General features: G+C 49.2%; 1 protein-coding gene across 2 annotated transcripts in view; it reads left to right on the forward strand.

Moving 5' to 3' along the window:
- rab3gap1 (RAB3 GTPase activating protein subunit 1) overlaps positions 1 to 20,106 on the forward strand; it is a 47,440-nt gene that overhangs the window by 14,717 nt on the left and 12,617 nt on the right. For both annotated transcript variants that reach the window (XM_030342601.1, XM_030342602.1), the window contains exons 15-20: positions 444 to 566; positions 1,138 to 1,310; positions 2,841 to 2,895; positions 5,435 to 5,830; positions 11,176 to 11,313; positions 17,114 to 17,341. In XM_030342601.1, coding sequence (XP_030198461.1) covers positions 444 to 566; positions 1,138 to 1,310; positions 2,841 to 2,895; positions 5,435 to 5,830; positions 11,176 to 11,313; positions 17,114 to 17,341 — 1,113 coding nt within the window. The remainder of the gene's footprint in view (positions 1 to 443; positions 567 to 1,137; positions 1,311 to 2,840; positions 2,896 to 5,434; positions 5,831 to 11,175; positions 11,314 to 17,113; positions 17,342 to 20,106) is intronic.

Below are 20,106 nucleotides of genomic sequence, written 5' to 3' on the forward strand. Positions count from 1 at the left end.
GGTCCACCGACCAAAGGCCCCCCTCCACCACACCGATACTCTGGCTGGCCTTTTAACCCGCCCTAGAGGCCCAGCCGGTGAGCGGGGCTGTGAATAAAACATCACAGCTTATTAAAAGAAAGGGAGCTACAAGCCCTCCCAAGGGGACCGCAGCTCCCTCCGCCGTCAGAACCCCCCCGTCTCTTTCATCCCTGCTAGGGTCATTTATTTATGTTTTCGGCTCATCCGACTCCCCCCACACAGCTCCTCTTTCTTAAGAAACACGTGTTGCAGAGTTTTTGAGTTTAGCCTAATGCTGCCAGGCAGAATATTTGTCTTTGTGTGTGTGTGTGTGTGTGTGTGTGTGTGTGTGTGTGTGTGTTTGTAGGTAGATATCCTTGTTTTAAAACGCGTCTGTGTTTCGTCCCTTCTTCGTTTCCCTCCCTCCCCCTCCCCCCTCTTAGTATTTATTCCCGGACGCGGCGGTGGAGAGGTCTTCGACGGGGGCTTCGGACGCCAGCGACGGCCGGGCCGCGCCGCCACCTAGCACCGGCGGCAGGAGCGAGCCCGATAAAGACTCCGATTATGTGGGTCTAACGTGCCTCCCATCGACACAAATTATTCCTGCTGCTCTTTAATGGCACGTTAAAGAGAAAAGGGGGTGTTCACAGAGAGGGAGGGAGAGAAAAGAGAGCTATGGGGGGAGGGCAGTAGTTCTGCGGCTTGAATACGCCAATTCAAGGATAAAAAGAGGTTTCTGCTTTAGATAAGGGAAAGGAGAAATTCCGCAGCCACTTCAAAGCCTTTATCGGATGAAGCGCTAACAAACACCTCGCCAAACTATCGGATTGTGCACAATTTACAAGTAAGCACAATTCACAATTTGAGCAGGAAAAAATAATAATCTCTGGGCTCATTTACACATTAAAGACAGATAAAAAGAAGCGGCTTTGTGTTTTTTGTATCTGTGAAAATGCCGTCTGTGTACAAAAGGCTGCGATAATTAGTTCTTCAAGTGGCATTTCATGCAGCCAGTGAATAATTGGTATTCCCTTTCTGCCACTATATATTCCACGTTTATAAAAGTTGAAGTCCAAACTTTTCCCCGCAAAGTCCCTCATGCCAACCACCCGTCTCATTGACTCCCTCTCCTTCCAGAACCTGTTCAACCAGCTGAAGTCGGCACCCAGCGACAGTCTGACCTATCGGCTGGCCCTGTGCGTGTGCCTGGTAAACTTCTACCACGGTGGCGTGCGCGCCCTGGCCCATCTGTGGCAGGAGTTTGTCCTAGAGATGCGCTTCCGCTGGGAGAACAACCACCTAGTCTACGGGTAGGTCTATTCTCTCAAATCAGACTCTAGATTAATATCTATAGGCTGATGGCAGACCATCAAGCGTTTCACTTCTCTGGTCCCTTCATATTTGATTACCCAATCATGTCACTGGAGGCGACATGATTGGAAGTACGTAATTGGCGCGCCCAAACTCAGCCAGCAGTTGGTAACTAGTAATGTGTCTGTTAAGATTTCATATCAACAACTTGTTGTCTGACCACTAAAGAAATACACTTATTCAAACCCTCTTCTGAACTCTTCATAAACTTGCGCAAATCCATGTTCTTCGTAAGAATACCTCTGTAACCAAACAAGCATCAAGCTGTAACTGCGCCCCTTAAGGTTTTTGGTTTGGGGTCAGGGCTCTGTACCGTCTCCCCCCGGGAATTCTTCTAGAACATGGGGTCTCAGCTAAGGGTAGGGCTGACCTTCATTTTCTAAACCTTTTCCACCCTGAAGTGGAAAGCCGCGCAATCGCTCACCTAGCCGTACGTAGCGTTGCATATTACATTCAACCGCAAAATAGTAAAAGCATACATCTTTAATGGTGCCAGCGCCCTTATTTGCATGCAGCTATTTGTCATCATCATCATCATCATCATCATCATCATCATCATCATGTTCAGTACTGGAAAACAGAAAGTCACCTCAATGGAACCCAGCTCTTCATTCTAAACAAGGAGGGCAGGTCTCAATTATGAGACCCATAAAAAGAGCCGATCGGGATACACAGTATGGCGGCTGCCATGGCGACAACCTTGTATGACATTTTTACTAACGAGGGCTGCTTTCATTCAGTTGGCATCGTCAAAGACGTTCAGATGAACTCACGCGGTCTACATAGGAAGTCAGAGGGGAAGCACAGGGGCATAATAATAGATATTAGGCGAGCACAATACAGGTACAAACTTTGAAAGGAAAGGCATAATATAATTCCGCATTGAATGCTATTGGATTTCCAAGTGTGCGCATTGTAAATCCACCAACGTTTCCCGTTTGTCGTTTCAGCCTTTTTATTCTAGTGAATGTACTAGTGCGTTTCTGTGCAGTTCCTGCCTTCAGAGCATTGGTGGTACACCTGACACAAGCCGATTCACAGGGCTGTCATTTGATGAATCACTGAGTTGGATACCGCGGCACTGTTCTAAAGTCATGATGAATATTTTGTGTCAATAATACAACTTGTACATTTGACCGCAAATATATATTTTTGAATTGCATGCCATCTGACATGGATAGATGTAGATGGACCCCATCGAAAACGAGAAGTTTCATCTCAAGGGGTTATCCTCCCAACAACAATAACAATTTCAAACAGATGGCTATGGTTGCTTTTTGCTCAAAGCCAAAGTATATAGTTTCCTGGTTCAACCCTAGCCCTAACCCCTACCTGTGCTCTTAAATGAACCTTATCTCTTCACTGTGTGTCCCTTAGGATGCGACCTCCTTAGAGCCCGAATTAGAGAATGGTATTGCAGGTCTGAATGTTCTCTTCTGACTCCCTCTCACCTCCTCTCCAACTCCTAGGCTGGCCAGCGGAGCCCCTGATCTCCGCTGTTGTCTGCTGCATCAGAAGCTCCAGGTAACCACTGACATACACACCTATTCACACACACACACACGCGCGCGAACACACGCACACACGCGAACACACACAAAAACCCCGTACATACTGTATGTACACACACACAATGCACACACACAAATTCAATAGCTTGTAGAAAAGAGAGCTGCTTTATTTCAGATTAGTCTTGTTTTAAGAACACATTGGACAACGTCTAACAGTTCCCCAAGTGTTAAAAACGATGTCCCATTGATTTTAGTAAAAAATTGGTTAAATATCAATATCAGCCATCTAATTGTGCGAAATACTGTCCAATGTCCAGTCTTCCAAATGAGACTATTCTGAAAGAGATCTGTCGTTTTTAACCAAGCTATTTTTATTGAAAGCCAGTGATATCAAAAATAAATCCAGTGTGATGCTTTCTGCATCTGTGTGTCATTGGACGGTGCAGAAATAGCCGGAGATGGGTTTCAGCTCTGGGGATATTGCAGTCTTGGCCCACGCATGTGTCCACGGTTGAAGCATCACTAGCACCACGGTTAAGAATTTGCGTCTCTTGTCCCGTGAGACTTTGAACGCACGATTGGGGTGGTTCCCAATTTAATCCTGTACCAAAGCCAACTTGTCTACCTGATTTACTTTTTTTAAAGTGTAATTCAGGATAAGGATTGAAATGGTGATAAAGGATGAAACAGGGGTTTAAAATGTTGCAGAGATTCTTAAAAAAAACAAAGGCAGAAAAAGAAAGCCAACAAAGCACACAGCAATTTAAAATATGTGTTTTTTGCAAGCCGAGAGCCGCCCGTCTCTATACAAAACATATTAGGAGAAAATTACCAGTGTCCCAGGAGGGCCTGTGAGTGTTTGATTTGAATTGAAGCTGATGAGCAAGCGCTGGGAGGGGACGGCTATCAAATGGTGTGCATCGCATCACAACGGATTCACTCGCCAGGAAAGGGAATCGATGACCTCCCACGCACAATAACGCTGTCAACAGGAAGGGAGAAGAAAAAAAATCAGCCCAAGATGTAATTCGTACTGAAATGTTTCAGGTATCACCTTGATGGTGTGCGTCATCTTGCGCATTAAAATCGGAGATAACTCGGCTATACTTAACTTCACAACGGCTTTGCTCTACTTTAATAGGAAGGAAATAGGGTGCTGTAGCTAATATGGAGTTAATGAAATCAAAGATAATTAACCAATGTCAAGATATTTTGCGTTAATGTAAAAGCGTATAATTTGAACGATCCTCTTGCAAACATGAGATTAATTTAAAAAGTGTTAACTGCCCTTATATTGAGTTAAATTAGTTATCTCTGTCATGGCCAATTTACGAAATACACAATTGTTATTATTTAAAGAACTTTGACGTTTTTTAATTGGGCAATTTCTCTGTTCAACCGGCTTTATTTGCGTTTCAATCATGCCGCTAAGCCAAATGAACGGCTAATTTGATCGGCCAACCGCTCAACGCTGATGCCATGGAACAGTACGAAGGTTAATGTGCTGGAAAAATTACACAAACCCCCCCCCCCCCTCCCAAAAAACAGCAGCACTACAACGGGGGGAAGAATGTTGAGTTTGATTGCATTAAGACTTGAATTATGAGCTGAAACAAGAGCCTCATCTGTAACAATTAGCTGCTGGTTGATCACGATCAATTAGAAGCCGACTTTGTGCTCTCCTTCGCTCTGATGCGGCCAACCCCCCCCCCCCCCCCCCCCCCCCCCCCCCCCCCCCCTACATACAGTCTAGGTCATTTACCTGCAGTGGTGTTTTGTTCTCTGGCCCTGGGCATGTTCAGCTGTGTAAAAATAGAGCGAGGCAATGGGCCTCTGAGAGACATCTGGAGCTCTGATAGAAGACGGGAGGAGAGGTTAGAATCCTCTGGAACAGAGACGTCCCCCAGTGAGATATGCTTCGCGTATTCTCTCCTTTTTCGCTCCGTTTCTTCCTTCTTCATTGTTCTTGCTTTACCTGAGTTACCCCCACCCCTCCCTTTCTTTCGGTTTCTATTATTTTGTTGTTTTTAACCCTTTCGGCCACCATCTGTTACGGCCCAGCCGTTCTTTGTGGTTATTAAGTGGCAGGCCTGGCGCTTCTTTGAGAGATGAGGTTGTTGAGAGTGGAGTCGTTCGCTCTAAAGATGAAGAATGGGCCGAAAGGCGAGACATTTCAAAACGGCAAAGAATGATAAAGAGTCCCTTTGTTATTGTATATTGGTATTCCATGTACGTACCGACACTTCTGAGCTCGATACACACACGCAGACACAGACACAGACACAGACACACAGACACACAGACTCACAGACACACACATACACACACACACACACACACACACACACACACACACACACACACACACACACACACACACACACACACACACACACACACACACACACACACACACACACAGACACACAGACCTACCATAGCAGTGTGTTACTAACAGCACCCTCTGTCTCTGCCTGTGTGTGTTTGGGTATTTGTGTGTGTTTGTTTGCGGGTGTGTGCGCTTGTGTGCGGGCGTCTGGTTCTCCACCAAGATGCTCAACTGCTGCATCGAGAGGAAGCGGGCGAGGGACGAGTCCCGGAAGGCCAGCGACGGGGGAAAGGAGCGGGACCGACCGCTGCCGGGCGGCGGCGAAAACGGGCGCCGTAGCCGCCGCGAGGGCGCGGCCGGCGCCACGGCCGCCACGGCGGCCGGCTCCGGCGCCGCGCGGGAGGCCTCCCCGGGGAAGTCGTGGGACTCGTGGAGCGACAGCGAGGACGAGTTCTTCGAGTGCCTGAGCGACCAGGAGGAGGCGGCGGCGGCGAAGGAGGGCGAGGCGGAGAAGGGCGGAGCCGGTAGGGCCAAGCCCCCCGACGGCAGGCTCCACCCCCACGGCACCATGACCCTGCTGAACCCGTCCACAGAGCCCATGTACATCCCCGTCACGCAGGTCAGAGGCACGCGCGTGCATACGTACGCAGACACTCACACCCTCACTCACACATGCACACACACTCGACGACGTCACAAGTACATGCCACCCCTGCTCTCTCTCTCTCTCTCTCTCTCTCTCTCTCTCTCTCTCTCTCTCTCTCTCTCTCTCTCTGCCTCTCTCTCTCTCTCTCTCTGCCTCTCTCTCTCTCTCTCTCTCTCTCTGCCTCTCTCTCTCTCTCTCTGCCTCTCTCTCTCTCTCTCTCTCTCTCTCTCTCTCTCTCTCTCTCTCTGCCTCTCTCTGCCTCTCTCTCTCTCTCTTTGCCTCTCTCTCTGACACACAGTACCAGCTGGGGTTCAATAATCCTGTTCTTCTAGATCTGGTTGTCTTCATGTAAAAAAAAAATGGGGTGGCTTATTCCAATCTAAAGAAAGAACATTTCAAACCTTCTTCGCCCATTTCGTTTCCGTTGTGGTCGGCTTCAAAACCCCCAATAAAAGCTAAGACAAAGCGGTTTGCGGGTTAAAGTCATCAAAGCATGCGGAAGGTGCACCCTCACCTCCCTGCGCAGTGACTGTTTCTTCTGTTCATGCCCCCCCCCCCCCCCCCCATCTCTCCTGCTCTGGGGTTAATCTGAATCACACGGCGCACTAACGATAAATCACTGCAGCATAATTCACCTAATTGGCTTGAGGAGGAGAGAGACCCTCGCTGCTCCCCAAGACGGATCGACTTGTCCATGTGTATATATTATATATATATATATATATATATATATATATATATATATATATATATATATATATATATATATATATATATATATATATATGTATATATATATATATATAGCCGAATATATATATTCGGCCATGGTCGTCTCTCCGGCTATTTTCCATCCATCTTAAAGGGAGCGCTTGGTGAGTGAGGCGCCGTCGCCCCAGTTTGGAGGCGGTGGGAGTTGGCGCCGGACCTTCCCGTTGGCGAGGAGGATTCGGGTGGGGGGGGGTGGGGGGTGGGGATTTAGCTGGGAGCTAGCCAGGGGAGGTTCTGCCACCGCCGCCGCCCCGCTCCCCCCCTTCATCTATTATACAGGGAGGCGGAATGGTCGGGGCTAATGAATGCAGAAACAACAAGGAAAAGACAAGGAAAGAGCTGACCCTGCTCAATAATTAACAGTGGGAGACGAGTGAGGATGAGGTGGAAGGTAGACCCCTGCATTCGCTCTCGCTCTCGCTCTCGCTCTCTCTCTCTCTCTCTCTCTGATGGCTACCAAAGTTTGGGCTTAGCCCAATATTTATGATATCGAATAGTTTGAAATCCAAACTTTGCATGTGCTTCTCTCGAGAAATTAGTTAGTAGCCTTAGGTACATCTCTGCCTCCGTACCCCACCGGCGCAATCTCCAATGCCCTCTTCACACGTGCAAGATCACATAGGTAACATGTGTGTTGGTGTGGTGCAGGGGGAACGCCGCGGTGCAGGAGGATCACAACGGAAATAGTGTTGGGTGACTGGGAGAGAGACGGGGACGTGCACAGAGACCGAGAGAGGAAGAGGGAGATTCAGAGTGAGACATACACATGGGGAATGAGAGAAAAGAGGGAGATAGAGAGAGTGAGAGACACAGAGAGTGAGAGACAAAGCGAGGGGGAGAATAAGAAAGACGGGGAGAAGTAGAATAGGAATTATTAAGTGTGCAAGGGAGAAAAAGATACAAGCATCAGCAATACTGCTGCTGGCCAGACGGTTTCTCTTGGGGCCGTGTGTGTGTGTGTGTGTGTGTGTGTGTGTGTGTGTGTGTGTGTCGGTGTGTGTGTGTGTGTGTCGGTGTGTGTGTGTATTCCTGTGTGTCTGTTTGTTTTGCCTGCAATTGGGAGGGAAAGGCGAAAAACAATAACTGCACATGTGCACATTCGTCTCGAAATTGAGCGCCTCCAACAATTTGAACATCTCGTGCAGGTTTGGATCCTGGACCCAGAAGATCCTTTTTTCGATTTCCTTTTGGCTTGCTTAAAATAAAAGGCTCCCCCTTCTTCCTCTGTTCTCTTCTCCCACTGTACCTAACACACACCTTCCACACACTTCTTTGGTCTTTTTTATCTTCTCTCCATGTTTGATTATTGCTTCTCCCTCTTTTTTATTTGATTCTCTGTCCTGGTGCCGTATATCTACGAGACACGGCCTCTCCCTCTTCATCAATCCTTTATCGGTTCTCCCTGTCCCCGTCGCTGTCCCCGTCTCTCCGTCTGTGTGTGACAGACGTCCAATATTATATGGGTTGCTGCGGCGTTTCGATTTGAAGGTGACGATGAAAGTCATGTCTAGGATTTGTACACAACGACGGGCCAATAGGAAGTTGGAACATCGGATTAGGGTTCCGTGATCAGATATCGGAAAGGAGCGGAGAAACAGCCCGGTCTCTTTTGTCTAATTACAATACAATAGTTTGAACCGCTGTTGATTTAAAGGATTTCGGTGCTATGCTCTTCCGATCTGCTCTTTTTCCATACATAGTTCTCGCCTCTCCCGTGACGGCACGGTACAGTACAGTACCGGGGTGCGGCAAGGGAAAGCACGTGTGTGTGTGTGTGTGTGTGTCAGTCAGGGTACGGGATGTGGTATGACGGGGTGGGGGGGGGGGGGGGGCCTTCGTGACCACTTCATTTGTAATGAGGCGGACGGCTCGGCTCGCGACTCACCTTGCCCGGCTTTAATTAGTCTGCGCCGCGGAAACGGGCGGGCATTCACCCACGCTCCTCTGCGCCCATTTAAACCCCCGGCGCGCCCACTCAGGGCCGGCCTAATGGCGCCGCTGCCAGCGATGATTATTTCATTAACATTTTTTCATTACGTGCGATAATCGACCCTTTTATAACAAAAATACAATTATGACACGTCGAGTCGTGCGCTGTTCCCCACATACACCTCACTGGTTATCGATCCGCCTGGACGGGAAAAGACAAGCCGTCACGCAATGACATGCACGACATCACAAATACATGGCAACCCTACCCTCTCGCTCGGTCTCGGTCTCTGTCTCTCTCTCTCTCTCTCTCTCTCTCTCTCTCTCTCTCTCTCTCTCTCTCTCTCTCTCTCTCCTCTCTCCTCTCGTCTCTCGTCTCTCGTCTCTCGTCTCTCATCTCTCATCTCTCGTCTCTCTCGGTCTCTCTCTCGCTCGGTATTGGTCTCTGTCTCGGTCTCTGTCTCGGTCTCTCTCTCTCTCGGTCTCTGTCTCTCTCTCGGTCTCTCTCTCGCCTCTCTCTCTCTCGGTTTCTCTCTCTCTCGGTCTCTGTCTCTCTCTCGGTCTCTCTCTTGTCTCTCTCTCTCGGTCTCCCTCTCTCGCTCGGCCTCAGTCTCTCGGTCTCTCTCTCTCGCTCGGTATCGGTCTCTTGTCTCTCTCTCGGTCTCTCTCTCTCGGTCTCTCTCTGTCTCCCTCTCCCTCTAACTCACGGTGGCGACGGCAGCTATAGTGCTGATTTAGAGCTCAGACAAGGTGAGCGCCTCAGCCGCGCTTCGAAAGACCGGGTGTCAAGCGTTCCGGCTACCAAGCCACCGATTTAAGTAAAGCACTTTTGGTGCCGTCACAGGAGGGCCATTAGTGGCCGCCACCGCACAAGAGGCTAAAGAAAGCATTTAAGTCAGGGCAGGGGACGTATGGGAGGTAATAGCGCCAGCCCAGTTGTAGCTCACAGCTATTAAGGAGCAGAGGCCAGGAGGAGGGGGCGCAAAAAAAAAAAATGCAATAAAGATAAAAACAGTTCTTCCTTCAATTCATCTCTTTCCTTCCAGTGGTTTGTTCACAACCAAGAAGTCTTTGATTGTCGCTCGCTTTGGATTCACTTTTTTCGTCTTGTTATTCCTCCTTCATTTCAATTTGCAATCTCACTTCCAGAGAACAAGCTGATGGCCGATATTTTCAGACTACAATGCTCTCTCTTCTGTTTTGACCCAGTAACACCAGGAACACACAACCGTACTTGTCGTCACAAAAGTGTATTGGCATTGCCTTGGTATGAAGACGGGCCGCTAGGCCTTGTAATGCCCGCGTATTAGCTCTAAATCTGGAATACTAGACCTAGGCTAAACCCCCTGTGTGGCCCAGCGTGTTCTACTACTGCGGAGGTCCCCGAGTTTGAACCCTACATAACATGCCATCAGAGGCGTGCGTACTCCTGTCTTGTTAGTGCGTACTAGTTAGTTGGACCCGGACTTCAATTGTCAGCGAGGGCCACACAGATTGATTAGCAGGCTGTGATTGTTTTTCCTGACGGAACAGCTGCTCCCCTTAGTTGAGATCGGCTCCGGGCGCTAGCGATGGAGCTGTCAGCGATTTCTCGCCATCGTAGGATGATGTCTGGCCAGTAAGTGACAGGGGTCAGCTCACAGTCTCCATCCTTTTTCTTTGGCCCGCTATCAAAATCTGATTTTAATTTAATTTTTTTCCTTTTTTGAACCTTCGATACAAACAAGGAGGGGACGTTTTTATTAACAGCCTGGTAGCAGCCCTTGATGCTGTTCACAAATGGTAATTGTAGCATGTACAATCGGTTTGATAAAGAAATGGATTTTTTCCAATGATGCTGATGGTAAGCTCAATAAGCTACAAGCTACAACAGTGACCTCATTTTGAGATCGAGTACAGGAGGCGCACACACTTGGAAACATAATCACGAACAAAGATCATTCAGACATTAATGATTTTACCCGCCGCGCTCGTGACATCACTTTATAACAAACAACGACCGGAGGGGATAATGGTAACCAACTGTGTGTGTGTGTGTGTGTGTGTGTGTGTGTGTGTGTGTACGGGTGTCTGCACGTGAGCATGTGCGTGCTTGTGTGGGGGTCTGCATGTGTGTCTGCTTGTGTGGGTGTGTGTGTGCGTGTGTGCATGTGTCTGCACGTGTGAATGTTCGTGCTTGTGTGGGTGTCTGCATGCTTGTGTGTGTGTGTGTGTGTGTGTCTGCCCATGTGCATGCGCGTGCGTGCATGTGTGTGTGCGCGTGCTGGTGTGTGTGTGTGTGTATGTGCGCATGTGTGTGTCTGTGCGTGCTAGTGTGTTTGTGCGTGCTGGTGTGTGTATGCGCGCGTGTGTGCGTGCTGGTGTGTGTGTGTGCGTGCCCGTGCTGGTGTGTGTGCGTGCCCGTGCTGGTGTGTGTGCGTGCGTTCCCGTGCTGGTGTGTGTGTGTGCGTGCTGGTGTGTGTATGCGCGCGTGTGTGCGTGCTGGTGTGTGTGCGTGCGTGCCCGTGCTGGTGTGTGTGCGTGCCCGTGCTGGTGTGTGTGCGTGCGTTCCCGTGCTGGTGTGTGTGTGTGTGTGCGTGCCCGTGCTAATGTGTGTGCGTGTGTGCGTGTGCCCACAGGAGCCGGCCCCCATGACGGAGGACCTCCTGGAGGAGCAGTCGGAGGTGCTGGCCAAGCTGGGCACCACGGCCGAGGGCGCCCACCTCCGGGCCCGCATGCAGAGCGCCTGCCTGCTCTCCGACATGGAGTCCTTCAAGGTGAGAGACACGCACACACGCACACACACACACACTTTGACTAAAGTGCCACCCCAGACGTGCAACCAGGAATTAAATCCAGATGCGTATGAATTATGCTGAAATATTGGACTTTCAAACAGGTGATGGCGCGTGGTGGGCCTCTCTGTTGCACCTTCTTGCGACCCCTCGGCTCAAACACAGGAAATAGACGGAACGTGCTAGAAATGGGGAACACTGCTTCTTTGTGCACTGGATTTAGCATACTGCAGACCTGTTTTTTTTTGTGTACACCATAAGTAAGGTAATAAAAATATATATAAAGTTTAGATATCAAACAACGCTGTGAAACATATTGTTAACATTTTGTTTGGGGGAGATGTGGCTTAATTCCTTTATCATTGAACCAGGCCCAACGTTCTCCCAGTACAGTGGTAGGACCTTGTTCAGTTAGATACAAGGTTATTGTTGCTGCGAGTCACATGTCATGGCAGATGAGGGCGCATCAAGACACACACACACACACACATGCACGCCACACACCACACACTCCACAACACACAGGTCGTTATTGCCATTGCAGCCACCTGCTTCTTCCTGAGCAGCTATAAGCTCATGTGTCAGGCTGTGATTGGTGAATGAATGCAGACACACACGCACACACACGCACAAGCACACAAACACCTCCCGACACTAAGAGAGACTGCACACGAGGGCGGCTGACATGAAGCCCATTAATGTTGTGCTGTGGCCCTCAGTCAATGTGTCACAGCGGCAGGCCATAGATTAGATTCAGCCCACCACCCTTCACACGGACACAGGGCGCACCGTCCTGCTAATGACATCATCAATGGACCGGTGGCGGGTAAGTCTGGACGTCTTTGGTGTCGACCACTCTGCGGGGGGGGGGGCAGCGGGGGCGAGGTCTGGGGAAAAGGTTGCAGCCGAACTCACAAGGAAAGTTTTGGATCGTTCCTTCCTTTTTCCTCAAGCAGATACATTTTCCTTTGAGCCCCTGTTTACGTTTGACCACCACCTCAGCATTCAATAAATATAAAGATTTCTTTAAGGAGGAAAAATTGGCTGTTACTTTAAACTTTAAGGACCCTTTGAAAACGTTAGGCTACACTCCCCCCGTCCCCCTCCCTCCAGTTTAATAACGAAGGCAATTATCTGTACTCATTCCTGCAGCTTTCATATCGATGAAAGCAGGTGTTCATTTGTGCATTCCAGCAGCCAACTTTTTCCATTTGTCTTTCTGCTCCCAGTGTTGATCTTTATAATGCTAACTCTTTGTGTCAGACATTAGGGGTTCATATAGGCCGTATGTTATTTTTTGGGCATTTAAGAAAAGAAATGTTACCAATAAACATGATATTGACATTTGATAACGGGCGTGCGCTGAATGATTGAGTAATTGTGGATACAGGTGTCAAATATGTTCAAATTGATTGGGATGAGTCCTAGAAATAAATCGCCTTATTGGTTTTTATCTACTAATGCATCCTCATTAACATTAGGGATGTTAAGATTCACCGATGCGCATCGGGGGCCGATTTGAGTGTTTTACGATTCGAATGCATCGCTTGTCGGGATCACGATCGATCCATATGTAAAAAAATCAATTCAGACTTGGACATTTTGAAGGAATGAATTGGTATTAATTACGGTAGTCTCTCTAGTTTCAACATTCCAAAACCCATCCTGTCTACCTAACAGAAGGCATCTCAGGACTTCTCGGTGTCTAACTGGTCAACTGTGACGAGACAACCGATCTACAAATCACCCGCGCTTCACAGGAACGAGCTTCCAGGAACGAGCTTCCGCCTTGTGTTGCACAATTGAGACATTTCTAAAAACACAATGAAAAAAGGAAGTTCCAAAACACGTTTTCAACACTGTCGTGCAGTCGGCTCTCTTAGACATAGTGTTTTAATGTATAAGCTGCCTAAAATTGATTCATGCTCACCGAGACTAAAGTCGTTTCTGTCTTCGTGGTTGCAGCAATTTAAGCTGCGTAAGTTTGGCAGCATTATACCTCGCAAGGAGTCATGGTACACCAACACTTGTAATATCAGTAAATCAGGCTCTTATCATCTAATATCATGTTCATAGAGGCATGCTCAGGCTAATCCTAACTCCGGGAATGAAAAGTTACATGTACTGCTAATGCAGTTTAAAATTGGCCTTTCACAAGTATCCTCATTAAAATATCTATCCCCTTTCCACAACAGATGAACCAGAATTTGTTCATCTTGCGTTAACAATTAGGTCTTTATATAGCCTTGGTTAGTGTTGAAGTAAACGTGAAGACTACTTCTGTTCAAAGAAAAAGGATGTTTCTTTAGAGCAGTGACACCCAAGGCCACGTTGATTAATTACGGGAGTGATTCGCTAAGCAACCTGCTGCCGAGCTAACCGGGTTAGACTGTACCCTTCTCTCTGATTAATCAACTTCAGCCGACTTTACTTGGCAAAATGAACATTGACCGCGCTGCATCTGCGGCGATCCCGAGGGGGTACACACGCCCGTTGGTGACTTTTCCCGAGCTAGCATTTGACAAATAGCGTTTCCTCGCAACGTCAAACGGGGCCACGGCGTTCCATTATTCTTCCTGCGTGTGTTTTGTCGCATTACGGTGCCCTGTTTAAAGTGTCCCGCTGAACGCTCTACTTTGGAAGGATTTTCCTCTGGCGTGTCCTACCTGAGAAGCCTCAAGTTCAGCAGTGGCCCGGGTTTCTAAACGACGATGCGGGAACGCTGTGGATACACATCAGGTACTGCGGTATAGGGCCCCCCTAAGCAGGGAGAATGGCCTCTAAATTTAGCAGGGTGCAGGCCTGTAATTGTGCTTAGCCAAGCATAATCTGGCATTTTGGCTTTAATTACCAGATCCCTCTGGGCGCGTGGCCGACTGGGATGGCTATGATGAATGGTGCAACTCCAGAATATGACAGCCTTAGCATCCTGAATGATCCACCAAGGCCTCTTCAGTTTTTTTTTTCTTTTCCTTCTTTTGTACCCTGCTGCCACGACTGCATGAGTGCACACACATACACACACGCTTACACCCACCCACACACACACACACACACACACACACACACACACACACACACACACACACACACACACACCCTCGCCACTGCACACAGGCAGTATCTTTCCCTGAAGGGGACATGAGCAGTAGCAGCTCACCCCCCTGGGGCTACAGCAACACACCCCCCCCGTCCCCCACCCCCCCTTGTCTCCACTTTACTGGGTTAGACCCCGTCATCAATCCCCCCCCCCCCCCCCCCATGCTCTCCAGCTCCCTACACCATCCTACACACTTCCTACCGTTCCTCACATCAAGCGCCCCCTCCTCTGTGCTGCTGAAGAGCCTTCTGGTTAATTACACCCTACGGAAGGAACACAAGAAAACTCCTCAGCAATCAACACACACAGCGCACACACTTAGACACACACTACATCGTGTTGCATGATGTAAAGGTCAAACAATAGTAGGAACACAATGCTGGGTATATTAGTCAGGTGGTCGCAGACTGAACCAGTTCTCCCAACCAGGCCAACCACTTACCCGTTCATATGTTTTGTTGCAAACATGTACCATGGTAGGGCAGTCCCTAATGGATAACACGCAGACACACGCAACACAGAAATGCACACACAGACACACACACATACAAACGCACACACAAAAACACACACACACACACACACACACATAAAGATCATTATTGACATCCATACACACTTGCAGCCACCTGCTTTTTTCTGTGCAGTTATGAGCTCAATGTGTCAGGCTGTGATTGTTGAATGAAGGCGGACAGACAAACACACACAAACACACACACACACACACACACACACACACACACACACACACAATCAAAAGCTAGACTTTTGGACTTGCTTTGGGACTGGGAGACGGCCCTGATAGTACCTGGGGAGAGAGAGACACACACACACACACACACACACACACACACACACACACACACACACACACACACACCGGCTCACTTGTCAAAGGAGTGAGTAGAATAACATCTATGTTGCACTGGGGTGTATGTGTGTGTGTGTTTTCTTTTGCCTTATCTCATTTCGAGGTTGGATGTGGCCCTGATCGAACTGGGAATAATTTGAGAGGCAGACTCGGGGGGGGGGGGGGGGGGGAGCAGGGGCTGGCCTGCCTTATTTTTAATGGACCTGTCAGCCTTGATGTGTATCGGCCAGCTCCGCTTCTCTGTGTTATGAGACGGACAGTGCCTAGGAAAGAGTGGATGTCTCCCAGGGGCGGGAGGTCTCTCTGCCTCTGTGCTGAGGGGGGGTGATGATGGTCTCTCTGCCTGTATGCTGGACGGAGGGACGGCCGGTCTCTCTGCCGCTATGCTGAGGGGAAGGTCTGGTGGTCTCTCTGCCGCTATGCTGAACGGAGGGACCGGCGGTCTCTCTGCCGCTATGCTGGGGACAGGGACTGGCGGTCTCCCTGCCTGTATGCTGAGGGGACGGAGGACATATAGCTGTGGAAGAAGGAGGGCGTGTTGGTAGAGCTTGCGCTGTGACATGGCTTAAAACAGTGTACCAAAAACCAATGATTTTCTCCCCAAGCTCCCTTCATTTCACATGCACGCACACACACGGACGCGCGCGTGTACACACACACACACACACACACACACACACACACACACACACACACACACACACACACACACACACACGTACACACACGTACACAAACTCATTAATTTCATTTTATTCATATTGGACAAGCAGAACCATCTATGCGTAGCCTTTGAAATGCATATTGTTTTGGTCACCTCCTAACTGATATTAACTCACAACAATTCGAGAGTTAAACAAAATCGGCACTTAGAGACAACGTTCACATTGAATCGTTAAAGCAACCGAAGAGCATCGTTACCCGCCCTGTTCCAGTATGCTAGGCAGGCGCTGCTGCCCAAGAGTGCAGTGTGTGAACAATTGAATGTGTCCGAATGCTTTCCAAACGGGCTGCCAGGCCCCACAATGCCCTGCGGTGTCCACTGTGCATTGAAATTGCTGGAGCATAGAATGGCTGCACCCTGTGCCACAGTTAGCACGGCCAGCCATGGAGTAAAGGGTTTAGGGGGTGGGGCGCTCCATATTGTCAACTCCTGCATTACAAAGCCACTGAAACCTTTTCACTGTACGGTGGTTCTTGTGCCCCGTCGACCGTTTCTTTAAATCGAAGGGTCACAGAGAATAAAATGCTTGTGCCGTAAGGTACTGTGACACCACGAGGCTCAATGATTGTGCTTAACATTACACGGTAGACTAGCGGAACCGTGAGTCGCTCATGGACGACAAGACCCACTCACCCTCTGTCATTAGGCTAACGCTCGCTCATTGTTCTGCAACTAACCTTGTATGCAATGCCTGGGGTGAAAGAAAAGAAATATACCGCCATGTAGTCCAGGGGGGAGGCATGGCTGCTGAGAACACGCTTTGTTTTAAGGGAAGAAGACTTGTTTAACTTCAACTCTAGCTTTTCCAGGTGATGGCGTCACTTTTCTGTAACTACAGCTGGCTGTCTTTCTACATTACCGTCATTGCAAAATCACCCCGAGGTTATTTTGAGCTTGTGTCGTCCCAACAGTTACTGTTTTGCATGTACAATTTGCATCTCTATCATTGTTGTGAACCAGCACCTGCAGCTCAGTCGCTTATGAAGGACTCAGGGGCGTGGCGTTTGCCGCTTCGCAGGCAAACACGGTTTCCTATTTGATTATTCACACCCACACGTTGCTCCCCCCCCCCCCCCGGTGTCCGCAGGCCGCCAACCCGGGCTGCTCTCTGGAGGACTTTGTGCGCTGGTACTCTCCCCGGGACTACGTGGAGGAGGAGGTGGTGGACGAGGCGGGCGCCCCCGTGCTCCGGGGCGAGCTGAGTGCCAGGATGAAGATCCCGGGGAACATGTGGGCCGAGGCCTGGGACACGGCCAGGTCGGTGCCCGCGCGCCGCCAGAAGCGGCTGTTTGACGACACCAAAGAGGCCGAGAAGGTAGGGCTTCCACCAGATCTCCTGCCTTTAGAGCAAGGTGTGGGCTGGCTTGGCCCCCGGGTCATGGATGATGAAGGTGTGGGGGGGAAAGATAATGTGCAACATCTTTTTTCTTTCTACTTTTACAGTGACAGCTTGTCACTGTGCAACGTTTCCCCCTGTTTTTCTCCACATGAATTAACCAGGTGTGCCAGCCTGCACATCTTCTTTAAAGGAAGGCCAAGCCCTGTAGTTCTGTTTTGTCTTTCTCATTGACGGAGCATGAAAAAGCCAGGAGCAACAATGTGTTTCAATGTCTGCCTCAAAAGTGTTGTTTTTCTTCTAGCCAATGGCTAGGAGAAGAACCATTCCATGGTTTTACATTACAATGTCATTAAATTGATTCATCCTGCTCTCTCTCTGTTGAACTGGCCAATGTAGCCTTTTATTACAGGAGAATCCGTCCCCGTTTAAAGTGATGGACAACAGGGTCTAAAAAGTGAAATAACCGAAACATATTTATCACAGAGGATGTGTCCACTACAAAACTACTCTACTCTGCCAGGAACATTTCAAAAGTGTCTCAATGTCAGCTAAAAAGCTGACTTAATGAGCTGTATAAAGTCTTTTGTGGGTGTGTTATGAATGCCGATACGCTTTAAAATAACACATCCTCATTTGAAAGCCTAGTCCATGACGTCACAAGATCTGGAAGTTGGGACGACTTGGTGCTCTGTTTCCCAGCGTCCGATCACTGCGTAGTATTAAAGACCGAACTGCGCTGTCATTGCGTTTTTTTCTCCTTCTGATCCTGCGGGTATTACAATTACTTTCTTGCAGGCAGTGGCTTCATCTAGGGCTCAGGTGAGGGCCATTTAGTATTCCGTCAGTGCTCCCCATGTTTTACTGGGGAAAAGAGTGACCTTTAGGCCTGTGAACCTTCCAGAAATAGTTGGGAAAAAGTGTGATAGACACTGCGGGAAGCCTTGAGTTTTTGTTGGCTGTATAATGCATGCATTTCATCTAAGGAGGGCAACGCTTTATAAGTTGTTGTGTATATGTTGTTGTGCCTGTTGTGCTCACCACCACGTACCGGCTGAAATTGTTCACCAGCCCGTTTTAGAAAATATGGCCGCGTTCCACATGGGGAGAAGCCAGGGAAAGGCTTTACCTTTTAAACAGTGTCCGTTCGGGCTCCCCTGCAGCGCTGGCAGCACGGGCCCTCTCTCCTTCAAAGCCGCTGTTTCAAAGTGGCATTAAGCACTGCCCCTCTTTTTCGGTTCACTTCTTATTCAGTCCCTTGTATTTATCCTGCTTGGAAAAAGGCAGGGTTTAAAAAGGAAGGTGGAACAAAGCTCTGCGGAGTGGCGGCGCAGGCTTCCAGCCCGGCGCCGTGCAAAGCAGCCATATGCGCGCGCTCGGTTCAAAGTACGACCGTGAAAGTGCTGATACGGTCCCACCGTTCCAGGTGCCGTCGCAATCTGCCTGCTCGGCCCAGATACTTTTTTCCCTTTTTTTTTTTCTTCCCAGCCTCTCCCAGCAAAGCCGAGCCCGCTCCTAAGTGGGTCAGAACACAAGATGTCCGTGACAAGGGTCCCCGCTAACCCCCCTCCCCCTTACAATACTGCCCCCCCCCCCCCCCTCCTCCTCCACTCTTGGAGAGTTTACCCAGAGTTCAGGGGGACCTTGGCCAGCCTTGAAAGTCAGCAGCCACCCCTCGGTTGGCTCGGCTCTGGCTTGTCCTTCAGCTGTCTGCCAACCGGCGACGCTACCGCTGCTCTTTGGGGGGAAACTCCAGGTGCAGGATTTAGCTCGGAATTAATTTGCTGGTTTGAATATTTTCCCCTTTTATTTTTCGCGTTCACAAGCCCGCCTCCACCCCCCCTCTGTCCCTCTTTGGTGGACTGACCTCCCTCCTCTCCTTGCTCTAATAAGCTGCCCTCTGAATAGGTGGCAGAACTGCGCTTATTATATAAGTAGGCCTATATAATTATATATATAAATATATATATCATTTCATATTTATGTATTTATTGATAATTATATATATATATATATATATATATGTTCATAAAGTATATTTATTGATTAACAATAATATATTGGTTTAATTCTATATAAATATAGATACATACCAAAATGTATACAGAGATCCATACTGATTTCTGTGTATCCTGCTGGTTTAGATTATCTGTGCCCGGCGTTGAGGGCTGGTTTGCGGTCGGAGGGCTCTTGCCGCTGACTGCCTTCCAGATCCCCACTGGAGAGAGGAGGCTCGCCGTCCGTGTTCCTACGGGCTCCTCTTGGCACCTCTCGAATAGAGCAGCCTTTGGCTGTGATCAGGGGGACAGTAGAACCACGTCCCCCCCTCCCCTCCCAAATCCTCCTCCTCATCACCCCCCCGCCCCCGCCCGCGCCCCCGCCCATCTGCTCCTACACGTCCGGTGCGAACACATGACCCTGGCGGTGGGTTTTCGGAGGTGCGAGGCGGTGCATTAGGATGCAGCCCAGTCCTCCGCTACGGCCAGCCTGGTGGCGTTGGGGCTGCAGCGTGCGGCGAGCGGAACTTAAAAGGTTTTTTTTGGGGGGGGGGGGGGGAAGGCAAAAGTGTGCGAGCGAGCCACTTACTCAAAAGAATAACGGCTTTTAGAAATGTCAAGCACCGCGCTGGGGTCCATGACAGCTTCTGCAATCATCATCGTCGGTGGGAGGGAGGAGGTTGGGAGGGAGGGTGGGAGGGAGGAGGGGGGGGAGCCAAAGGGTCGTAGAATTGAAGCAGGGAGAAA

This window comes from Gadus morhua, chromosome 20, assembly GCF_902167405.1.
Source record: "Gadus morhua chromosome 20, gadMor3.0, whole genome shotgun sequence".
Classification (NCBI taxonomy): domain Eukaryota; kingdom Metazoa; phylum Chordata; class Actinopteri; order Gadiformes; family Gadidae; genus Gadus; species Gadus morhua.